The sequence below is a fragment of the Marmota flaviventris genome, chromosome 10, assembly GCF_047511675.1.
Source record: "Marmota flaviventris isolate mMarFla1 chromosome 10, mMarFla1.hap1, whole genome shotgun sequence".
In the NCBI taxonomy this organism is placed as follows: domain Eukaryota; kingdom Metazoa; phylum Chordata; class Mammalia; order Rodentia; family Sciuridae; genus Marmota; species Marmota flaviventris.
Window position 1 is genome coordinate 52933418 of NC_092507.1, and position 22514 is coordinate 52955931.

General features: G+C 35.7%; 1 protein-coding gene across 1 annotated transcript in view; it reads left to right on the top strand.

The window, feature by feature from the left end:
• Positions 1 to 22514, top strand: part of Raver2 (ribonucleoprotein, PTB binding 2) — a 102241-nt gene that overhangs the window by 15813 nt on the left and 63914 nt on the right. The window contains exons 3-5 of the mRNA XM_071618606.1: positions 8762 to 8828; positions 15805 to 16274; positions 19854 to 20045. Coding sequence (XP_071474707.1) covers positions 8762 to 8828; positions 15805 to 16274; positions 19854 to 20045 — 729 coding nt within the window. The remainder of the gene's footprint in view (positions 1 to 8761; positions 8829 to 15804; positions 16275 to 19853; positions 20046 to 22514) is intronic.

Genomic DNA, 22514 nt, shown 5'->3' on the forward strand with positions numbered 1-22514 from the left:
AATACAAAATATGGCAGGGGCTATGGCTCAGTGGCCGAGTGACCCTGAGATCAATCCCCAGAATAAATAAATAAATAAATATGCAAAATTTCTATTTACAGACATAATTGCATATATAGAAAATACTCGACAACCTATCAGAATTCAGTAAGTTTAGAAAGAACTGATATATACAAGGTCAGAATGTAAATATCAATGATACTTTTTATGTACTTATATTGTTATTTTTTTATGTACTATCAATTGCTAAAAATTAAAATCTATTGCATTTTTAAATCAATGTAAATTAATATCAAAAATATGAAATACAGGGGCTGGGGTTGTGGCTCAGTGGTAGAGCACTCACCTAGCATGCATGAGGCACTGGGTTTGATCCTCAGCACCACATAAAGGTAAAATAAAGATATTATGTCCACCTAAAACTAAAAAATAAATATTTAAAAAGTTCAAAAAATATGAAATGCAGTATAAGAAATCTAGTAAAAGAAATGTAAAATCTCTATACTGAAGACCATAAATATTTTAGAGAAGAATTTAAGATGCAAATAAATAGAAGAACATTCTGTAATTAAGAATTGGAAGACTCAATTTTTAGATGTCACTTCTCAAATTGATCTTTAGTGTCAGGGCAGTTCCAAACTTTGTTTTTGCTGTATCATGTTTGGAATGTCACTTCTCAAATTGATCTTTAGTGTCAAAATCCTAGTAATTTTTTTTTAACTTTATTTTATTTGTTGTTATTTTTATGTGGTGCTGGGAGTCGAACCCAGTGCCTCACGCATGCTAGGCAAGCGCTCTACCACTGAGCCACAACCCCAACCCCATAGTAGGTTTTTTTTAATGGAAACTAATAAGCTGGTTCTAAAATTTATATAGAATTGCAAAGGACTTAGAATAGCTAAGATAATTTTGAAGGAAAAAAGTTGAAAGACACAATGAGATTTCAAAACTCACTTAAAGTATAGTAATTTATAGAGTGTGATATTGGTACAAGGACACACAGACCAGTGGAATACACTAGAGAATCCAGAAATTAACCCACACGCAACACAGCAGTTCAACAAGGATAAGAATGGCCTTTCCTATAATAATGCTGGAGCAGTTAGATAATCATATGCCGAAAGTTGACTCCCTACCTAAAACCATTTAGAAAAAGGTTTTAAAGATGAATCATCACCCAAATATAAATGCTAATAGGAAAGACAGTAGAATTGAATTGGACAAAACTTTCCTATGTTCATATAGGAATACACCACCAGTGAAACTCCACATTATGTACAACCAAAAGAATGGGATCCTAATTAGAATAAGCTATACTCCATGTATATGTATGTGTAATATGTCAAAATACTCTCTGATATCATGTATATCTAAAAAGAGCAAATTTTTAAAATTGAAACAAAATAAAAACAAGAAAAGAATATACACTTTCCAGAAGAACAATAATATTATGACTTTGAGTAGGTAAAGATTTCTAAACAGGACCCAAAAAGCATTAATCAGAAAAGAAAGTATGGTAGATTGGATTGGAAAAAAAAAAACATTTTACACACAAAAAGGGTATATCCAAATGGCCAGTAAATAAATGGAGAGTTCCATAACATTATTACCCATCAAGGAAAAGGGCAGTAAGACCATAGTTAGACACACTTGCATTCCCACCAGAATGGGTCAAAGTAAAATAACGAATGATACCAGGTGGGATGTGGAGCAACAGGAAATCAGGTTCTGCTGGAGCATGTATAATTGTTTCATAATTTTCAGAAAACCCGTAAAATTTATATTAAGGATAAACAAATACAATATTAGTTTTAAAAAAAACAAACCTGAGCCTGGCTAAATAATAGAGAAAAGAGGCTTATTTTGACTCATAGTTCTGATCCAAGTTTGAGGCCCAGTGTGATGATGGCCTTCTTGCTGGCAAAGTCCTAAGGCAGCACAGGACATCACATGGAGATTGGGAGCATTCATGCGTATCCTCTGGTCTCTCTCTCCTATAAAGCCACCAATATTTAGACATTAGGGTTCTACCCTGATGACTTATCTGGGCCTCTTCACTTCCCCAAGGCCCTACCTCTAAAAACCATTAACAGATTAAGTTTTCATCCTCTTAATCCTCACAATGGGGATTAACTCCAACAAACCATATTCAAACTGTAGCATATATCTACCATATAATTCAACAATTCTATGTATATTTTACTCAAACTTGATTCCTGATTTTATTTTGAATAGTCCCAAACTAGAAGCAACATCAATAGAGTGGGTATTTGATTTATGGGATATCACAAAGCTATGTCACTTAAGATAGTATAATATTAACACAGGAAAGATAGAATTTCTAATGGGACAGAAGCAAGAGGCAAACAGATTCATATGTATCTGAGAACTTGATACTTGAGAGATACACCTTTGCTGATCATCGAGGAAAGAATTATGGTTTGATGGTTATTAACATTGGGAAAAATAAATTAATTTCCATATGGAGAAGAAAAAAATCCTATCTAACACTATGTGAAAACTAATTCTGAACTGACTAAATGCTGAAATGTGAAAAAAAATCAAAACTCTTGGGAAACAAAAGAAAATATCTATTTCTATAGGAAAGGACTTCCTAAGGCACAAAACCTACAAATTTAAGGGAATAGAATGATAAATGAAAAACGTCACCAGAAGTACGTCACCAGAAGTCCTCACAAATAAATAGAATGACAGACCACATAGTAGGACAGTACAGTTATAATTCCATTAATTACAAAGGATGAGTATTCAAGTATTTTAAAAATTTTTTCACGGAGGCGAAAAAGACAAGCAGAAAAACTGGTAATAGTGATAAGTAAATGTTTTTTAGAAGATGCAAATAAACATGAAAAGATGCCTATATCACTTGGGGTTAGAAACAAAAGCGACAGGATATACACACAGTAAAATATATGTGTGTAAAGATTTATTTTAAAGAAATGGTTCACATGATTGTGGGGGCTAGACAGTCCAAGATCTGTAGGGAATATTTGGTTTAGTTTTTTGTTTGTTTTCTGGGAATTGAACTTGGGGGCACTCTTCCACCGAGCTACATCCGCACCCTGTTTTATTTTTATTTAAAGACAATCTCACTATGTCGCTAAATGTCTGGTCGAGTTGCTGAGGCTGGCCTCGAACTTATGATTCTCTTGCCTCAGCCTCCCCAGTCACAGGGATTACAGGAATACACTACTGGACCTAGCTTCTGTAGTCTTAAGGCAGAATTTCTATGCCAGGAAACATTAGTTTTGATCTTATAGCCTTTAACTGATTGCATGAGGCCCTACCCACCTTACCTACAGCAATCTCTCCTTTACTTAAATCAGTTGGTTGTAAATATTTAACTGTATGTGAAAAATAATTTCATAGCCACATCTAGATTGGTGTTTGATTAAATAACTGGATACTGTTAGTTAAATTGGCACATTAAACTAACCATTACAATGTCCTACCTTATTAATCAGGATACACATTAAGACACAATAAGACATAATTTTATATACACTAAATTAACAAAGCTTTAGTATCTGATCAAGCATTGAAAGAATATGAATCAGCAAGACTTTTATATTTGTATGTGTGTGATGAGAATGTAAACTGGCATGCTATTCTGGAAAACAAGTTTTCAATTTCTTTTAAAGTGAGTCATTTGCAGGCATACAGTCCAAGAATTTTGCTCCTTGAAAACCCTTTGTGTATGAAAGCCAGGAGATAAGTAATATTTACAAGAATGCAATAGAGTTTTATTTTTTAAAATGGTGAAGCAAAACAAATATTCATTGAAAGAAAAATGGAGACATAAGTCGTACTAGAGGTATTGAATGAAATATAGAACTGTTGTGAATAAATGAGTGACAACCACATGAAATGTGAGTGAATGTTAGCAACAAAGATTGATTATAAAAATCAAGGCACAGAAGATTAAAAAGGATTATACCATTGTTATAAAGCTCAAAAAATAAGTAATACAAAACAGTATATTGTTTGGGGATCCATATCTACATAAAATACACTCCTGTGTAAGGGGGGAAGCAGAGAGATGGGATTGGAAGGGGGATACAACGGTGGTACCCATGTTCCCATCCTCCGCCTTCTAGATCTTGAGTTACTGGATATCTGTTTTATTATTATGTCTCATAATTTTGCATTTCAGATAATCTTTTTAAATTATCAAGTTACTTAAAATTTTTAAACAAAATTAACAAAAATATCTGTTGCCTTCTTCAAATCCAAAGCAGTGGGGTTTAAAAGTAGTGTACTTTAATGTATGAAAGCCTTGTTCTAATAATAAAAACCAAGTGTGTGAAGGGGTGATATGACAATGCGATTCAGGTTTCTAGCTAAGGCCAACTTTCATTTAGAAAGAAGGACAGGCCAGCCAGAACAATGGTTAACTTTTAGGGAGTTGGGGGTGTCATTGAAAGAAAACATTGTACATGGGCAAAACTTTTTGTTTAACTTCAGGGAGTGGTGGTAAATCCTCTCTGGAATTATATTATTAAAGTTAATATCAATTTTGTTAAACTTCTCTTGCTTTAGGAAATTCATAAATGATATTGCTGGTCAGAGGACAAAGAGTTTTTAATCAAAGGAACTGCTTTAAAATTAGTTTGTAAAATGATAGAAATGTCATAAAGCCAGATCAGTGATAGGGAGCTATAATTGTAGTTCTTTCAGTTCTTTGTGGCAGAGCACGGTAGAATGCTGGCAAATGGTTTTTAGGACTCTCTTTCAGGTTTTAAGTTTTTAATTTGGCCAACTTACCAGGGCTCAAATTGAGGGGTGACCCACTTTTGCCTGGGTCAAAACAACCAGGGCATGGAGAGAAAAAGTAATTGGGTTTTTTTTCTTTGTAGGAAGCTTTGCAAATTTTCTCAGTTGGCAAATTTGTATCCCACATCTGATGCCTAGAAAAGCTATGATTAAAAATATTGAATGGTTTCAAAATAAAATTTCTAAGTTCCAAAATATGCCTTTGAATATTGAAGCTTTCTCTTAAGTAATTCTTTTAGCTAAATGAGTAGCATAACATGTCATTTGTTTATAGAAACGTGATAATAGGAAGAGCAGTATCATGTTTTCTTTATCTCACACTTGACAGCTGTTCACCAGTGAAAAGAAGATTAGATTCTGTGCAACTAAAAGAATACACTGGATCCCTTCAAACAAAACCTTCTGCATAAAGTATTAGTCTGTTGGCAAGATGTATTATGTTATGCTACTGAGAAGTTATGTTTCTCTTAATGAAGAATACACTATGTGTTTTTGTAAGTCCAAGAAAAACATTGACGCATACAAGATAAGAAGTTACCATAGTAATAAAATAATCTGCATATTGATTATAGTACCATATGCATCAGCAAACAATATTTTAAAAATTCATATATGTACACATTTTAAAACATTTATAATTCAACTTATTAATAAGCATTACTAAATAATCTTCTTTAATTTTCACATGATAGGTGATTTTTTTAAAATCCAGCTTTATATTTTTATTCTTTTTAAATTAATTTTAATTAGGTATATGTTATACTTTTATCCTTTGCCTATTATATCACTCTTATTTTCCTCTTTCACTGGGTTAAAAAGAAAAAATATTTCTGAACTTGTGTCTGTCCTCTTATTTTCCCCTTCTATGCTGTTCTTAAGATTATTTTTTATGAGAGTTGCTCTTATAATTAAATGACTATTTTTTTTGGAAGAGTTAAATGTTTATTAAACCAAGCTTTACATTATACGTCTACCTACAGTCTGTAAGCAAATACAGTACACATGTTAGTAAATGGGCAGCAGATCAGAACCAGTGGAAAAACCAGAGTTCCCTTTGCATACTGGTACCTCGCCCCAACACCCCCCACAGGCTGTGCTGTTGTTAAGGGTGAAATGAAAGAACCAGAGAGTTAGCTCCATGCCGTCCCAAGGGTGAGTGTCAAGACAGTCATTTATCAGTCCCACACCAGGTGGGGTGGACCACAGCAAGGTAACAGGGAAGTTTTTACATTCACAGATGGGCTGAAATAGTACAAATTAATTTCCTAATCTCAGTGTCTCCCTCCACAACACCATCATTAGTAAGAAGTGTGAATTAAAACAAAGGATGGACCACAGGTGGTTACAAAAATAAATGAGTCATACAGTAATAAATATCTATAATTAGCAGAGCATAAACTTATAAAATTTACCTTTTCTCATAATGTGCAGATTATCATAAATATGTTTGAGAGGTACAGTCAGCAGAATTCAAAGTGGTAAGAGGGGATTTTTTTTTTTTTTTTTTTTTTTGGTACCAGGGGTTGAACTCAGAGGTGCTTAACCACTGAGCAACATCTCAGCCCCTTTTTAAAAAAAAAAAAAAAAAATTATTTTAATTTGTTATATATGACAACAGAGTGTATTACAATTCATATTACACATATAGAACACAATTTAAAATATCTCTGGTTGTACACAGAGTCATAGTATTTATGTCTTCATAATGCACTTACGGTAATGACATCCATCTCATTCTACAGTCTTTCTCACCCCAAGCCCCCAGCCTTCCCCTCACTCACCTTTGCCCTATCTAGAGTTTATCTAATCCTCCCATGCCACACACCCCTCCCCAACCACATTATGAATCAGCATCCTTAAATCAGAAAAAACTTTTGGCATTTTTTGTGGGGGGATTGGCTAACTTCACTTAGCATTATATTCTCCAACTCCATCCATTTACCTGCAAATGCCATGTTTTTATTCTCTTCGAATGCTGAATAATATTCCATTGTGTATATATATACCACATTTTCTTTATCCATTCATCTACTGCAGCTCTTTTTATATATTTGATTTAGAGACAGGGTCTTGCTAAGTTGCTTAGGGCCTTTCTAAGTGCTTAAGCTGGCTTTGAACTCAAGACCTTCCTGCCTGAGCCTCCCAAGCTGCTGGGATTACAGGCATGTGCCACAATGCCCAGCTCCGGTAAGAGAGGATTTGGAAAGAAAAACCATTTAGGTTCAAAACCCAGAGGAGAAGGCTGAATGCAGATGGGAAAACACAAAATTCCAATTCCTCCCAGCACAAAATTCTACTTAGTAGACACCATAGTTAGTTCACAGCCCCTTTTATATCTTAAGAAGTATCTATGTACAAACTTTTAAAAAAAAGAAGATTCATCAGGAGACCCCAAAATTGATATAACTGTGGCACTGAAACTGCTGAAACCTGTGGCTCTGTGTGTGCTTTCATGTACTTCTGTGAATGAGGCTTAAAAAGGCTGCAGAAATGTTTTAGAGAGCTTTTAGAATTCCCACAAAAATCAATTCTATAATCATTTCATTTACAGAAGAACAAAAGAAAGAAGGGGAAAAAAAAACCTCAAACCAGGGTTGGGAGGTGGGACAAAAATCTCACAAAGTAACTAAAAATAATTGTTTCTGTAACTGTAGATGGTAGTGTGCTATTTTTAAAGTTTACACTGGAAAGAGTAAGACAATGTGCCATAGAAGGCTAGAGGGGGCCCCTGCAGCCCAACCGTGATGAATCTCTGCTCCCCAAGTTGCGACTGTATGACTTCAGCCACTTGATTTCCCTTCTACTCTGCTTCTCAGATTTTTAATTAAAGAAACAAATTCAGTGTCTTATACCTAATGAAAGCTAAATAAGTTTTAACTGTAATAATATCAGTAATAAGAATCATTGTTACTGAATTAAGGATTTAGGTTATGTACTTATATAAACACCTGTGTATTTTTAGTCATTATATAGAATGGGTTGGTTGTAACTCTTCAATGTAGGGTCTGAACCACCATCCTCCTGCCTTAGCCTTTTGAGCTGCTGGGATTACTTGTGTGTGCCACCACCCGGCTTCCAATGTGGGGTCTAAACGTCCACCTATGTGATAGTCTAATTCCTTTGAATTTGTTATATATTATGAACAAAAATCTTTAAGGCCATATATCAATTCAAATACATGTACTTTAATGTATATTTGCCTGTTTTATGTAAAGCAATGCAGGTAATATATAAATACATAAAATAAAGTTCCTGTATTCAAGTACTATTAGCTGCCCAAGAGAAATATATCAAAACTACATACTGTACTTCAATGGTTGTTATTTGATTTATAACAAGGGATTTCTAATTTAAAAATCTACAAGGGGTTTATTATAAGAAATGCAATGTATATTTATTCTGTGTGTTCATACTACAAAAATTTGCAGGTGTATTGTTAAAACCTCTGTATGTAGTATACATAAATAGAAAGAAATATAATGTTCATTTCCATAAGAGGGATAAAGTTATGACTATTGTTAGCATCAAGAAGAATGAGGTCACATTCTATGGAAAATGTTCTTCATGAAAGAACATGTGAACTGGAATTTCAAAGTATGCATGTTTTTTTAGACAAAGTTAGTGAACTTTAGTGATTTGTTTACCCCATGCTAGATCAAGGCATAAGTGTAAGCAGAAATTCAGAATGAAGACAGTGCCTCATACACTCATGAGACCATAAATGTACCATTTGAACAGGAACATGGCTATGTGGAGGGGTTGCATTGGGGGATATATATTTGGATGCTCAGGCTAGTGCCATATCTTTTGGGCCTTCCCTGTCTTTAATTTAAATAAGCACTAGGGAGAATTCAGAAAAGTTTTCTTTTTTTTGTAGTTGGGGTAGGCTAGTCAAGCTACATTAGCCACTAACTGAATTTGGGTGCTTATTGAATTCATGGTTTGTTTGTTTGTTTTTCTTTTTCAGGAAGTTCATGATTTGTTAAAAGATTATGAGTTAAAGTACTGTTACGTGGACAGAAATAAACGAACAGGTAAGATTTCGGGGTGGGGGGAGATATACATGCTAGAACCCTGATATAGATCTATTGAATTATTTCAGATTTTAAAAATAACAGTAAAAAAGAACATTGCATATAAAGATGAAATCCAGTTTCTATTATGCTCAATTCTATACCTCCGTCTCTCCTCACCTGGGGGCAAGCACTCAAGAATTAGATACCTACTTTTCAATTTGTGCATTACATTGTGGTAGTCAGTAGAGCTGTTCACAGGTGGTTCTTTTTCTTCTGGGCATGAGATAAGATAGTATTTACCTGTCCCTCTTTGAAGGTCAAAATGGACATGCAATTTGCATTTTGATAAATACAATGAGTGAAAATGGCATGTATGCCTTCTAGGTAGAAGGCTTCAGAGACACCATGTGATTAACTGCTTGCGCATCCCACTTCCAAGTTATTGGGAAAGGTCATAGAACTTTTTCAACCCAAGTCCCAGTGTGGCTTTAATGAGCAAAGCCTTTTTTTTTTTTTTTTTTGGTAAACCTTCACATGGGACATGCAGCATGAGCAAAAATAAAACCTTTTGAGATCACAGTATCTTGATTAATACATGTAATTTTACTATATCTAGACATAATTAATGATATTGTTCTTTTTTTAACTTTACATAAATGGTATTCTAAATGTTTCATTTGGCATTTTGCTTTTTTTGTTCTTTTTACTCAACATTGCTTTTCAGATCTTTCCATGTTGATACATATAACTCTAGTTCATTGATTTAAACTGCTACATATTGTCACATGAATTTATCACAATTGATGTATATCCATTTCTAATAGGCATTGAGTATTACAAACAATGTTGCAATACCTGTTTCTAGTGTGCATTGCAACTGTTTCTCTACACTTAAAGTGCTGCCTCGTAGGTTACACAAAATTTTAGTGTCACTGGATATTGATAAAAGGATTAAAGATAACAGTCTTCCAGCTCATGGGGACAGGAGAAGTGTTGTCACCAGCCAGAATAATATACTGCATAATTCATGCAGCACTAGGAGAAATGAGAATGTTTTTGCTTCAGGAGGGAGGAAGATTCCCTCTAGACGAGTGATACTCTCTACCTAGCTAGCAAAATTTAAAAGTACAACCAGGAAAGATCCACTTGTGTCCCCAAAGTGTAACCATACCCTAAAACAAAACTCAAGAGTACTTATATAAATGCAGAAGTATCTAGCACTCAAACAAGACCAAATGTACAATGTCTGGCATCCCAACAACAACAACAAATGATCAGACATAGCAGAGAAGCAAGAAAGAACAAACTGGGGCTGGGGTTGTAGCTCAGTGGTGGAGCACTTGCCTTTCACATATGAGGCACTGGGTTCGATCCTTAGCACAACATAAAAATAAATAAATAAAATAAAAATATTGTATCCATCTACAACTTAAAAAGATTTTTAAAAAGAAAAGAAAGTACAAACCATCATGAGGAGAAACATTACTCAAAACTGACCTGGAATTGATGCAGATAAATTAATGAAGGACATTAAGCCAGTTTTTATAACTGTGTTCTATAGGTATAAGAAGTTCTAATAAGGATTGAGCATGTGAAGTAGATTTTTAAAATTTTTAAAAATTTACCAAATCATAGTCCCAAAGATGAAAACTACATTTAGCAGTGGGATAGACATAGCAGAGGAAAGGTTAGTGAACTTAAAGGTAACAAAAGAAACTATCAAAGATGAAACAAAGAATAAAAAAGACTGTAAAATATGAACTATTTTATAAGTGAACTGTGGGACAACTTCAAGAGTCCTAATACTGGAGTAATTAGAATTCCCAAAAGGGGTGGTGGTGGTGGCAATGGGAAAACAGATAAAAGCATATAAAGAATTAATGGCTGAAAATTTTCTAAATTTGGTGAAAACTCTAAGCTGATAAACTTAACCCCAAGCACAAATGTATAAAGAGGACTACAAAGCACATTGCAATCAATTGCTTATAATTCACAATAAAGAAGAAATCTTAAAAGCAGGGAGGGAAAAGATGTTTAGAGAAACAAAGATAAAGATGATCACAGGAAATGACACAAAGGAAACCATACAAATGAGAAGAGCACAGGACAACATTTTTTTTTTCCTTTGTTGAAAATAAAAATAGTATAGAATGCTTTACCCATTGAAAATCTTTTAAAAATGAGGGTAAAATATATTTTTCAGTCATACAATAATATTGAAATAATTGTCTTCAAACATGCATTGTAGGAAATATTTTAGAAAGTTCTTCAAGCAGGAAGAAAAATGATACTAGACAAAAATCTGGAACTACACACTCACACACACACACACAAATACCAGATATGGTCATTATGTGGGTAAAGACTTTTTCTTAATATTTAAGTCTATGTAAAAGATAATGGACTTTTTAGAGTAGAAATAACACTATTATGAAATTTATAACACATGTAGAAATAAGATGTGTAATAGCGATAATACAAAGACTGGTGTGGGGGACATGGAAGTACACTGTTGTCAAGCTCCTGTACTATACATGAAGTGTATAATATTACTTGAGAGTAGACTGTGATAGGTTGAAGATGCACTGTAAGCCCTAAGTCACCCACTAAAATAACACAACAAAGAAATGCATTAATTGTATTAAATGGTGTTTCCTTGGATTTCAGTAGCAATGATGGTATCTGTAGAAACGTATAATTAATAAGTAGATTGATAAAAGATGCTGACACTTATAAACTATAACCTATCAACCAGAGCTTTCTATAGTAGATATGAGGAAATTATTGTATTAAAATACAAACATGAGGGCTGGGGATGTAGCTCAGGGGTAGAGTATTTATCTAGCATTTGTGAAGCCCTGGGTTCAAGCCCAGCACCAAGTGGGGTGGTGCCATACTAAACTAAAATAGGATACTTTAGGGGAAAATGTTTGGCATGCTTTCCATCAAATTTATCCCAATAATGAGTTAATAGTGAGCAAGCAATGACTTGTCTTAAGAGTTGGGACCAATTGTGGAATATTTAACACAGGAAAAGCATAAGAGAATTAATCCTAAAATCCCTTACAAGCTTTTCTCTTTAAAATGACATCTGCCACTTCCACCAGAGTTAATGTGAGAAAAAAAAAATTATTGCTTTTAGTGAATTTATGATCTTTGAAAAACATGGAAGAAGCTATATAAGAACAAAAGTGACCTTTTTTCCTACTGCTTGAAATTTTAAATTTGCTTATGACATTTAGTTTCTACCATAAAATCTTTTATTTGGGTTGAGTAAATGCAGATCCCCAAAGGAGAAGAAAAAATAAGAGATTGTCAGTTTTTAAATGTATTGTCACTCTATGGATGCATGCATTTATTCATTTATCTAGGTGTCATGACTGCAGCAGTTGGTGGGGATACAGTCATAGTAATTTATGCAACGATTCAAACAAAGTTCAAAATGCACAGGTATCGTAAAACCAGGAATGGCGAACTTTGGCTGGGAGAGAGCTTCAGGGAAGGCTTCCTGGAAGCCATGGTGCAGCAGTCCCCGGGCTGAATTTGAAACTCCACCAAGTAGCTGAAGATACAGGGAAGGATCTTGTAGCAAGATGAACTACATGTGTAATGTATAAGATGCCTGAAACAACCTGAGGTTTACAGGACCTCCAAATAATTCAGTATTGTCAGAGAATAAAGAACAGTGTGGGAAGGGGAGGGACTAGGGCAGTTATCGAGGCTGGAGTCAGACTGGGGAAGGCTTCGCTAGAAGGGCTTGTTGGCTGAGCTGGGCTCCGGCTGCGTTGGTAATACCAAACCATTGCAGTTCGGGCAGTAAAAAGACACAATTAAGCTCCTGTTTTTGAGAGTGCTGTATTGTCATCTGTGAAAAAAAGGATTAAAAAGAGGAAAAACTAGAAGAACAAAGAAAAGAGGATGGATTCAAGACCTATTGAATAAGGGTGGAATTCGAGAACTTTTTATGTGGGAGATGAAGGAGACAAGTCTAGGGGGATTCCCGGGTTTCGGATTTGTGAGTGTGAGGTCACCAGCTAGAATAAGGAACAAAGGAAGAGGAGCAGTAATTGAGTTTTTGTTTTCATTTTTCTTGGTGGCAATAAGATGAAGATCATTAGTAATGTTTGGACAGTCCGGTGTGTGCATGTGTGCATGTGTGTGTGCGTGCGTGTGCGTGCATGCGTGCGTGCGTGTGTGTGTGTGTGTGTATAACTGAAGATTAAAAACATTGACATTGGTTTGGGAATTATTAGAGTATAGGATGCCCTCTTGGGCTTCCAGACTGTGTTATTTGCTGTATTTAATTGCTCCCATGGTCCTTCCTACTTCCTCTCTAATGACACCACATTTTGTAACTCATTGTTAAGTGTTTCGTGTCCCTATTAGAGTGTAAGCTCTATGTTGAAAGGAATCGTACCTGTTTTATTCACCAGTGCATTGGGTGCCTAACATGGTACTTGTCAGATACTACTGAATAAATGGGAGGAGACTCGATTGCCCCAAGGAAAGAAGGTGTAGCAGGAGAGAAGAGGGACTCAGTGGCTGGAAGCTGCTGGATACAGGCACACAGGTATTTCTGTGTGTGAATCTGCCAGGAAGAACAAAAAAGAGAGCTACCTTGTAGCTATGCACAGAGGAGAAAGATGTAACAAAGGAAACAGAGGAAGGAGTGAGTACTCAGACAGTTTACCCATGTATGACCCAAGAAAGAGTATACCAAGGAAATTAATAAAGGGAATGTTAGCAGGGTGAGTGGCACGTGCCTATAATCCCATCAGCTCAGGAGGCTGAGGCAGGAGAATTGCGAGTTCAAAGCCAGCCTCTGCAAAAGTGAGGTGCTAAGCAACTCAGTGAGACCCTGTCCCTAAATAAAATACAAAATAGGGCTGGAGATATGGCTCAGTGGTTGAGTGCCCCTTAGTTCAATCCCCAGTACCAAAAAAAAAAAAAAAAAGCAGGGGGAATAATAAACAGTTCCAAATGTCTTGAGAATTCAAGTAACACATGAGCTGATGATTTTATGGCTGATATTAGGAACACAACCAGTAATTACAAACTGTCAGTTGACTTATTTGCATGTTTTAAGGAAATTGAGTTAGATGATATTTTATATCAGCATAAGAGGTGAAAAAAGATACAGAATCAAAATAACTTAAGCCATTTAAAAAGGGTGTTGGAAACCAAGAGATATTCTCTCAATAAGTATAGCAAAGCTATTTTTTCTCTAGTGTTGAAAGCATTGGCTCTTCCGTTGGCAATGATTTCCTTGCATTTGGAGACCATGTTAAATGAAAGATGTGTTTTTTAAATGTTAGCTTCATACTCAGTGTGGTGAGATGCTCACACTGCGAGTCACCTACGTGGGCACGAAGACCAGCTGAGGGAAGAACAGATTGAAATGACAGGCAGAATTACCCAGGCTATTTAAATTCTTTCTTCCTTTCTTGCTTTATACATATTTTCTATATACAACTCATTATCATGCTGTTCTAATTGAATTTGGGTAAATTAAATCCTTATATAGAGCAACTCCACTGTATATTTCCAATAGAGTGGGAGAGGGAGGAACTTTCTTTCTTTCTTTTTTTTTTTAAAGAGAGAGAGAGAGAGAGAGAGAGAGAGAATTTTTAACATTTATTATTTAGTTTTTGGCGGACACAACATCTTTGTTTGTATGTGGTACTGAGGATAGAACCGGGGCCGCACGCTTGCCAGGCAAGCGCACTACCGCTTGAGCCACATCCCCAGCCCCCGGAGGAACTTTCTTTAGAGCAACTTATTTGTAACTTATGGATTGTCCTGTGTTATTTCTTTTAATGTGGGGCTTTCCAATTTTCTTAGAAAGTTGCTCAAACTATTTTTACTTTATTAGATAAATAGATAATTAACATGGCTAAAATTTTTTTTTAATATTTATTTATTTATTTTTAGTTCTCGGCGGACACAACATCTCTGTTTATATGTGGTGCTGAGGGTCGAACGAACCCGGGCCGCACGCATGCCAGGCGAGCGCGCTACCGCTTGAGCCACATCCCCAGCCCTAAAATTTTAATAGACACACATTGTATGATTTTTTTTTCATTGATTTAGAACCTTGTGTTTAAATTACTTTGGGGGGATGGTACAAGGGATTGAACCTAGTGGGGCTCTACCATTAAGCTACACCCCAGCCCTTTCTTAATTTTTATTTTAAAACAAAATTTTTGCTAAGTTGTTGAGACTGGCCTCAAATTATGATCCTCCTGCCTCAGCCTCCTTAGTAGATTGGATCTCTACCATACCTAGCTATATTGTATAAATTATCATATCAATTTGTTGTTTGGTGCTGGAATGATTTCATTAGGTAGAGAGGACAGTTTTTTATTGTTTTATCAAATTTAAAACTAGGCTATTTGTCTAAGATCAAAATCATGTGATCTTTTCATTAGATATTATTCATAAAAGTATACCAAATTATATACATTTGTGAATTGTTTCAACCTAAGTAATCTTATTTTAAGAAAATACATACATGAGTTGGTGAGAACTGGCTCTCCTCCTCTGGGCAGTTGGTCTTTTTGCTATACCTTTGTGGTTTTTTGTTTTTGTTTTTTATGAAGACTTCATAAGATTTTTGTATCACAAATTGTTAGGGAAAAATTATATCTCTATATTTTGGAGATTACCAAAAAAAAAAAAAAAAAAAAAAAAAAACTCTTAGAATATGGTAGGACTTTACAATGGAACTCCTAATATAATTTCCATACTTTCTATTTGAACAACTGACCATGGAAGTAGTTTAGTGAGATGTCAGCATTAAGAAAACTGTGAAATAGAACTTTAAAAAATTAGTGCTTTGTGCTTTTCATATAACAGGGGTATAATTTCATGATAATTATGTTTCAGAAAAATTGTGCGTGAACATAAAATGGATTTCTTACTGTGGGTCACAGTAAAAAAATTGGAAAACACTAGCCTAGAAAACTCTTTAATTCACTTTATTATTATCTTCCAGCTTTTGTTACCTTATTGAATGGAGAACAAGCCCAGAGTGCAATTCAGATGTTTCATCAATATTCTTTTCGAGGCAAAGACTTGATAGTTCAACTCCAGCCCACCGATGCTTTGCTGTGTATTACCAATCTGCCCATTTCTTTCACGTTAGAAGAGTTTGAAGAACTTGTTCGTACTTACGGAAATATTGAGAGATGTTTTCTGGTCTACAGTGAAGTTACTGGCCATTCCAAAGGCTATGGATTTGTGGAATACATGAAAAAGGACTTTGCTGCAAAGGCTAGATTGGAACTATTGGGTAAACAGTTGGGAGCATCAGCACTCTTTGCACAATGGATGGATGTTAATCTATTGGCCTCAGAGCTCATTCATTCTAAGTGCCTTTGTATAGATAAACTCCCTAGTGACTACAGGGATTCAGAAGAGCTATTGCAATTTTTTTCCAGTATCCACAAGCCTGTGTTTTGCCAGGTATGTATTTTTAGGAGATCACCTAGAAATATCTGTGTATATATCTCCTGTGTAAACTCAAACATTTATTTTTCATACCTGTGTGAATATTACAATGGATAATTTGATTCTGTTCTAGTCTATAAGGAAGACTTTAATCACATGTGAAATTTTAAGTCAATTCCTTCTGTTCAAGGGCCAAACTATACTGTGTGTAGTTAAGTATGCCTTGGCAAATCCATGGCTTGCTCATTCCCCTCCTCATCCCATCCATTTGTCCAGCCATGTGTTGATTCATCCATTTGTTTATCCAACTCTTAAGTTAGTACTTTCTCTGTGCCAGATTCTATGCCAAGTGCCCAAAATGCAGAGAATAGAAGGATATTCTCTCTCTCTCTCTCTCTCTCTCTCTCTCTCTCTCTCTCCCTCCCTCCCTCCCTCCCTCCCTCAAAATTCTGTAGAGGAGAAAGACAAGTAGGCAAGTAATTGCACATGATGTACGAAGAGTGGTATAATGGAGTATAGAAAAGTATCATGAAGTTTAAAAGTATATCTTAATGGAGTCATGGAGGTGAGACATTTAGAGAAGATCCTGAAAACTAACAGCACTGGTGAGAAATGTCAAGTGCTTTATAATAGTAAATAGAGAGAATATATACCGTGTAAAAACTCCTTCCCTTCCTGAGTTTTGATAGCAACTGATCAATTATTCCTGTTCCTTGTCTTCATTTTTTCTTTTTTACCACCTTCCCTTTCCTTCCATGCTCTTTTCCCTCCCTCCTTCCCTCTTTTTTCTTCCCATTTTCCTTTAATCTTACATTTGTTGAATTCTTACTATTGCAATAGAAATTTTGAAATTGGAGAGTGCGTGTATGTGTGTATTTAACTTGACAGATAAAATTACATATGTTCATCATGTATAACATGATATCTTAAAGTATATATATGTTACGAAGTGAGTAAATCTAGCTAATTATAATATGCATTACTTAAAATATTTTTTTAAAATATTTGTTTATCTACTTATTTTGCAATGCTGGGGATTGAACCCAGGACTTTGTGCATGCCAGGCAAACATTCTACCACTTAGCTACACTGCCAGCTCCCGTGATTGTCATTTTTTGTTATAAGAACACTAAACATCCACTCTCTTACCATTTTTCAATAATACATTGTCCACTATAGCCACCATGTTGTGCAACAGTGAACTTATTCTTCCTATCTCTTTGAGTTTTGTATCTTTTAACCAACATTTCTTCAATCAGACATTGCAATTGTCTCACCTGCTGTTAACCATCATTCTGCTCTCTAATTCTAGAATTTCAGCTTTTTTAGATTCTGAATATGAGCAAGATCATGCAGATACAGATATATATATATATTTTGGCTTTACATTTTTTTGTTTTTAGTAATATATGTATGTACATAAATATGATTAATGCTACCATCCTTTTTCTTACATTTCCACCCCTCCGATCCCAATATAAGCATCAAAGAAACCATCCAAGAATTTTATAAAATTAGAATATTTTATTATAAACTTTTTAAAAAATATATTTTGTTTTAGTTATAGTTGGACACAATACCTTTATTTTATTTTTATGTGGCACTGAGGATTGAACCTAGCACCCCGCACAGACTAGGCAAGATCTCTACTGCTTATTCACAACCCAGCCCCTTATTATAAACTTTTATCATTGTCCAGTTATTAAAAGTTGATTGCCTTATTGATATGATATTCTTGTGGACTAAGAATTATAGCAATATCATCCTGTAGTCATACATAATTCTTTATAACTTTAGTTGAGGCTTTGAGGCAAATATGAGGGGAAATGGCAATCATGATTCATTATGTTTGAATTATGAACCCCAGAGTTGACAGCTACCTTACAGCTAGATTATTGAGTCATGCTTTACACTAATAGAAAATGTTTGCTGTAATATTTTTGAGTGACCATTTAGCTTTTCGAATACTTCAAAATAGTGGAAAATTAACTAGATTGCAAGTCAAACCATTATATCTTTGAATGGCTTTCTTTGAGCTGAAATATTCTTCTCTAAAACTACTGATGCCATGGAGTTAAAATGATTTTGTCATTTGAAAGACTTAAAATGATATTACATATTGTGAAGGAAGGAAGCTCATCATAATGAAACAGAAATAGTAAATGCTATTTTTAAAGTTTTCAAAAAAGATTATTAAAACAACAATGTCGGGGCTGGGGTTGTGGCTCAGCGGTAGAGCTCTCGCCTAGCTCGAGCAAGGCCCTGGGTTCGATCCTCAATACCACATAAAGATAAGTAAATAAAATAAAGGTATTGTGTCCAACTACAACTAAAAAATAAATACTTAAAAAAATGTCAGAATGCTTTCTTTTCCGTGGGCCTGTTAACTGAGGCCTAGTGCATGGTAAGTTGACACAGACAGCGTTAAAGACACAGTCACTGCGGTCAGGAGACCAAAGGGATTGGTGACCTTTACAAATCCAGTTTGAAGTTCTGGCTTGGATCATGAGAACAGAGTTGTTGGGAAGGAGTATGCATCTTCACTTTTCCCCACGTGATTGTAAAATGGTTCATGGAGACAAAGACATTTGAAGACAGTTTTAAAGGGAATAAAGCACATGAAGGAACGATGGAAATTTGGTCTACGTATACCAGAAAGGAGAAGACAGTTCATTTTAAAAATAAAGGAGACTGAAAAGAACTAAGAAGCGATTTATTTGTAATAATATCTGAGATGCCAAACACAGAGAAGTGTTGTCAGTGTGTCTTCTCAAAGACACACAAACCTGGAAGTTGTCACATTGATCCCTTTGAGCATAAATGTATGTAAGATGATTCAGACATGTTCAAAACTTAGAAACATTGTAGTTTCTTATTTTGTTCTTATTTTTGCTCTTTGTGCCAGTCTTTACAGATCCAGGACTTTAGTATCTTCCCTTACACTCCTACAGGTGGGTGACTAGAAATAAATCAAGTTCTACACGGCAGCCGTTTACTTAGGTTACCTTCAGAAATAAAGGTTGTGTGTTACATATGGTATTTTAACAAACCTGGGACACAATTTTCAGAAATTAATCTGGTATACTTGACCAGATTGCTGGAATCTGCCTAAACTGCTGAACTACAAGTTGAATGCTTCCTCCTCCCTTTCTGCTCCTGAAATACTAATTTTATTTTACGTTGACGTGTGTTCCAGTAATTCTTTGGTGTGTTTCATTGTCCATGTATCCAGTGAGTTTTGTTTTAAAGAAAGCTTTCATTATTGTGTCCCCATGTTTTCCTATAAATTAAATTTTTTTCTTAAAAATACTTTTTCTTACTCTTTAGTGATTATTATCATTTGAGCATTGACTGTTAAAATAAATTAGAAAAATCAAAAAGTTGACAGACCCCTGTTTTATCTTCCTGTCTTCAGGAAGGAATGTATCTGAGCAGTGAGTAAAGTTTTATTTTCATAGAAAAAGAAAATATTATCTTCATCAGCATCATGTGCTAATATGTATAAATGTTCTTGAACTTGAAAATTATTTATTGTAAGTCAATGTTTCTAAGTCAACATCAAAATTCCCTTTTAATAAAATGTATTATTGTCAGCTTGCACAGGATGAAGGTAGTTACGTTGGTGGCTTTGCAGTGGTTGAGTATCACACTGCAGAGCATGCTGAAGAGGTTCAGCAAGCAGCAGATGGCATGACCGTCAAGGGAAGCAAAGTCCAGGTTTCCTTCTGTGCCCCAGGAGCGCCTGGACGAAGTACATTAGCAGCATTGATAGCGGCTCAACGTGTGGTAAGCAGGATTTTTTCCCCCTCTTTTTTAGGATATAGAACATACTAATACTATCTCTTTTTAAAAATTCTTTTTAGATATTGATGGATCTTTATTTTATGCATTTATTTATATGTGGTGCTGAGAATCGAACCCAGTGCCTTGCACATGCTAGGCAAGTGCTCTACCACTGAGCTACAACCCCAGCCCCCTCTAATACTATGTTAATCTATCTAGTCTACCCAAAATAATGAGCTTTAATTGGACCATTGTTATATTTCTATTACATTGAAGATATTCATCTTTTTTTTTAAAGTTGGCTAACTGGTATCTTCATTAAATCAAGCCAGAAATTGTTACAAAAAAAGAAATTGAGTCCACTTGGTGATGCACAGCTATAATCCCAGCTACTCCAGAGGCTGAAACATGATGATTGCAAGTTCAAGTCCAGCCTGGACTTGTTAGCAAGACTCTGTCTCAAAATAAAAATAAAAAAGGACCTGGGATGTAGTTCAGTGGTAGAGTGCTCCTGGGTTCAATCCCCAGTACCTAAAACCAACCAAACAACAACAGCAACAACCAAAAAAAAACCCAAGAAATTGTATTTAGTAAAGTGTATTTTTGAAGGAATTTCATTCATACAACTCAAATTATTTGAGTTGCTCTTCTGTTGTGAATTTTTTGTTTGTTTGCTTTGCAGTGCTGGGGATTGAACCCAGGGCCTCATACGTGATAGGCAAGCACTCTACCATTGAGCCACATCCCCATTCCCTTTGTGAGTTTATAAATGCCTCTTTTTCAACAAGTGTTCATAAGCATCCATAGCAAAGGTCTCCTCTTTTCCTCACAAGGCATATTGTACTTACTTCTCTGTTCTACTTATTTCCCTCTCTACTTCTGTAACCTCAAAGTTCCTTAGAGATCTCAGAGACCACAATTTTCATCCTAGGGCTCAGCAAATATTTGTTGATTCAATGAAGAAAATTGGGGAAGATTGCATGATGAAGGTGACATTTTAGGGTGACATTCAAGAGCAGATGAGATATTGACATGTGTTAATGGGGGTGGAGGATAGGTGCTGAGAGCCACGGCTGAGTCTGTATGGCCCCTGGCATTTTGCCAACAGTATTGATTGACAGGCGAGGCATTACTATCCGCCTCTGCCACAACTTTTGAGTTCTCGCACTATTTTGGAGTTCTCGTGGGGATTTCCGGGGATTCCCCGAGAGTTCCCATTGGTTGGGGAAGTGCAGGAGGAGGGATTTCCGGGAGAGATATTTCCGGCTGGGGGTTCCTGGACAAGCCTCGTGGCGAGTTCGGGAGGATTCCCCGGGAGCTGTGTGAAGTGTTTTCCTGCAGTTTAAAAATAAAGTTTGTTCCTGCTTCAGTGGCTCGTGATTTGTGCCCAGCCAGACTGCGGCAGATAGGATTGCCAAATACAGATTTTACATGAGTCATACTTATATTAAAAATTATTCGTTGTGTATCTGACTCCAAATTTAACTGAACATCCTGTATTTTTACTTGCTAGATCTGGGACCCCTCAGGAGGCAGGGAGTGGTCACCCTAGGTGGGAAAAACTGTTCCAGCAGTAGTCTGAGTTGAATTTACATGCTTGGAGAGTGATACATGGTCTAGTTGCACTTTGTATAGAGAGGTATAGGTTGAAGCCCAAGCAGGGACTATGTGGAGTACTCAAAGAATTTAGGTTGAATTTGATAGGCAGTTTAGAACTTAAATAAACAAGGTGTGACAGAATCAAAGATAAACCATCTGGAGATTAATCTGAAAGTGGTTTATGTGTAGATGAGCTGGAGAGAGGAAATTAGAAGACTGGACAAGCTCTTGTTCTTAGGCTTCTACTCTGACATCTCCCACCCTCTTCCTACCCTCTTTGACTCACTCTGATCCCCCTTAGAGGTTCTCATTCTTATATCCTTATGTAAGTCACTACTTCAGCCATTCATTCACCATCAACTTCATTTCCTCTGGTTAAGTTGTCTATTCATTGCGATAGATTTGCTGAGTTTAAAACTCAGTTTGGTCCGGTGGCCTACCTCTGAAATTGGGGCCCTGTGTACTCTTTGAGAAAAACAAACAACTGGGTAGCTTGATGCCATTATGGATGAATGACATGTAGTTATAGCTGCCCCCACCCCAGCAAATCTTCAGCTTGTCTCTTATCAGCTCTTTTCCATTTTAACAGAAATTACCTAAACCCTGCACTCTGTTCCTGCTTTTTTCTTTGTTTCTGCCCAATGATCATGGTTCGTACTGAATAGAAATATGAAGGCCATGTGTTGAATGCATTCCTTCATCTTTTCTTATCCATGCCCAAATTTCCTGCTTCTTTCTCTGATCAATAGCATCTGTTCACAAGTACTAGTAGGGTACCCATGACATGCACTCAGAGATGTTTAGTACTCTCCAGTGAACAAAGCCGGTAAATATTTCTGCCCTCTTGGAGGTAGGGTTATGTCTCCATCTGCC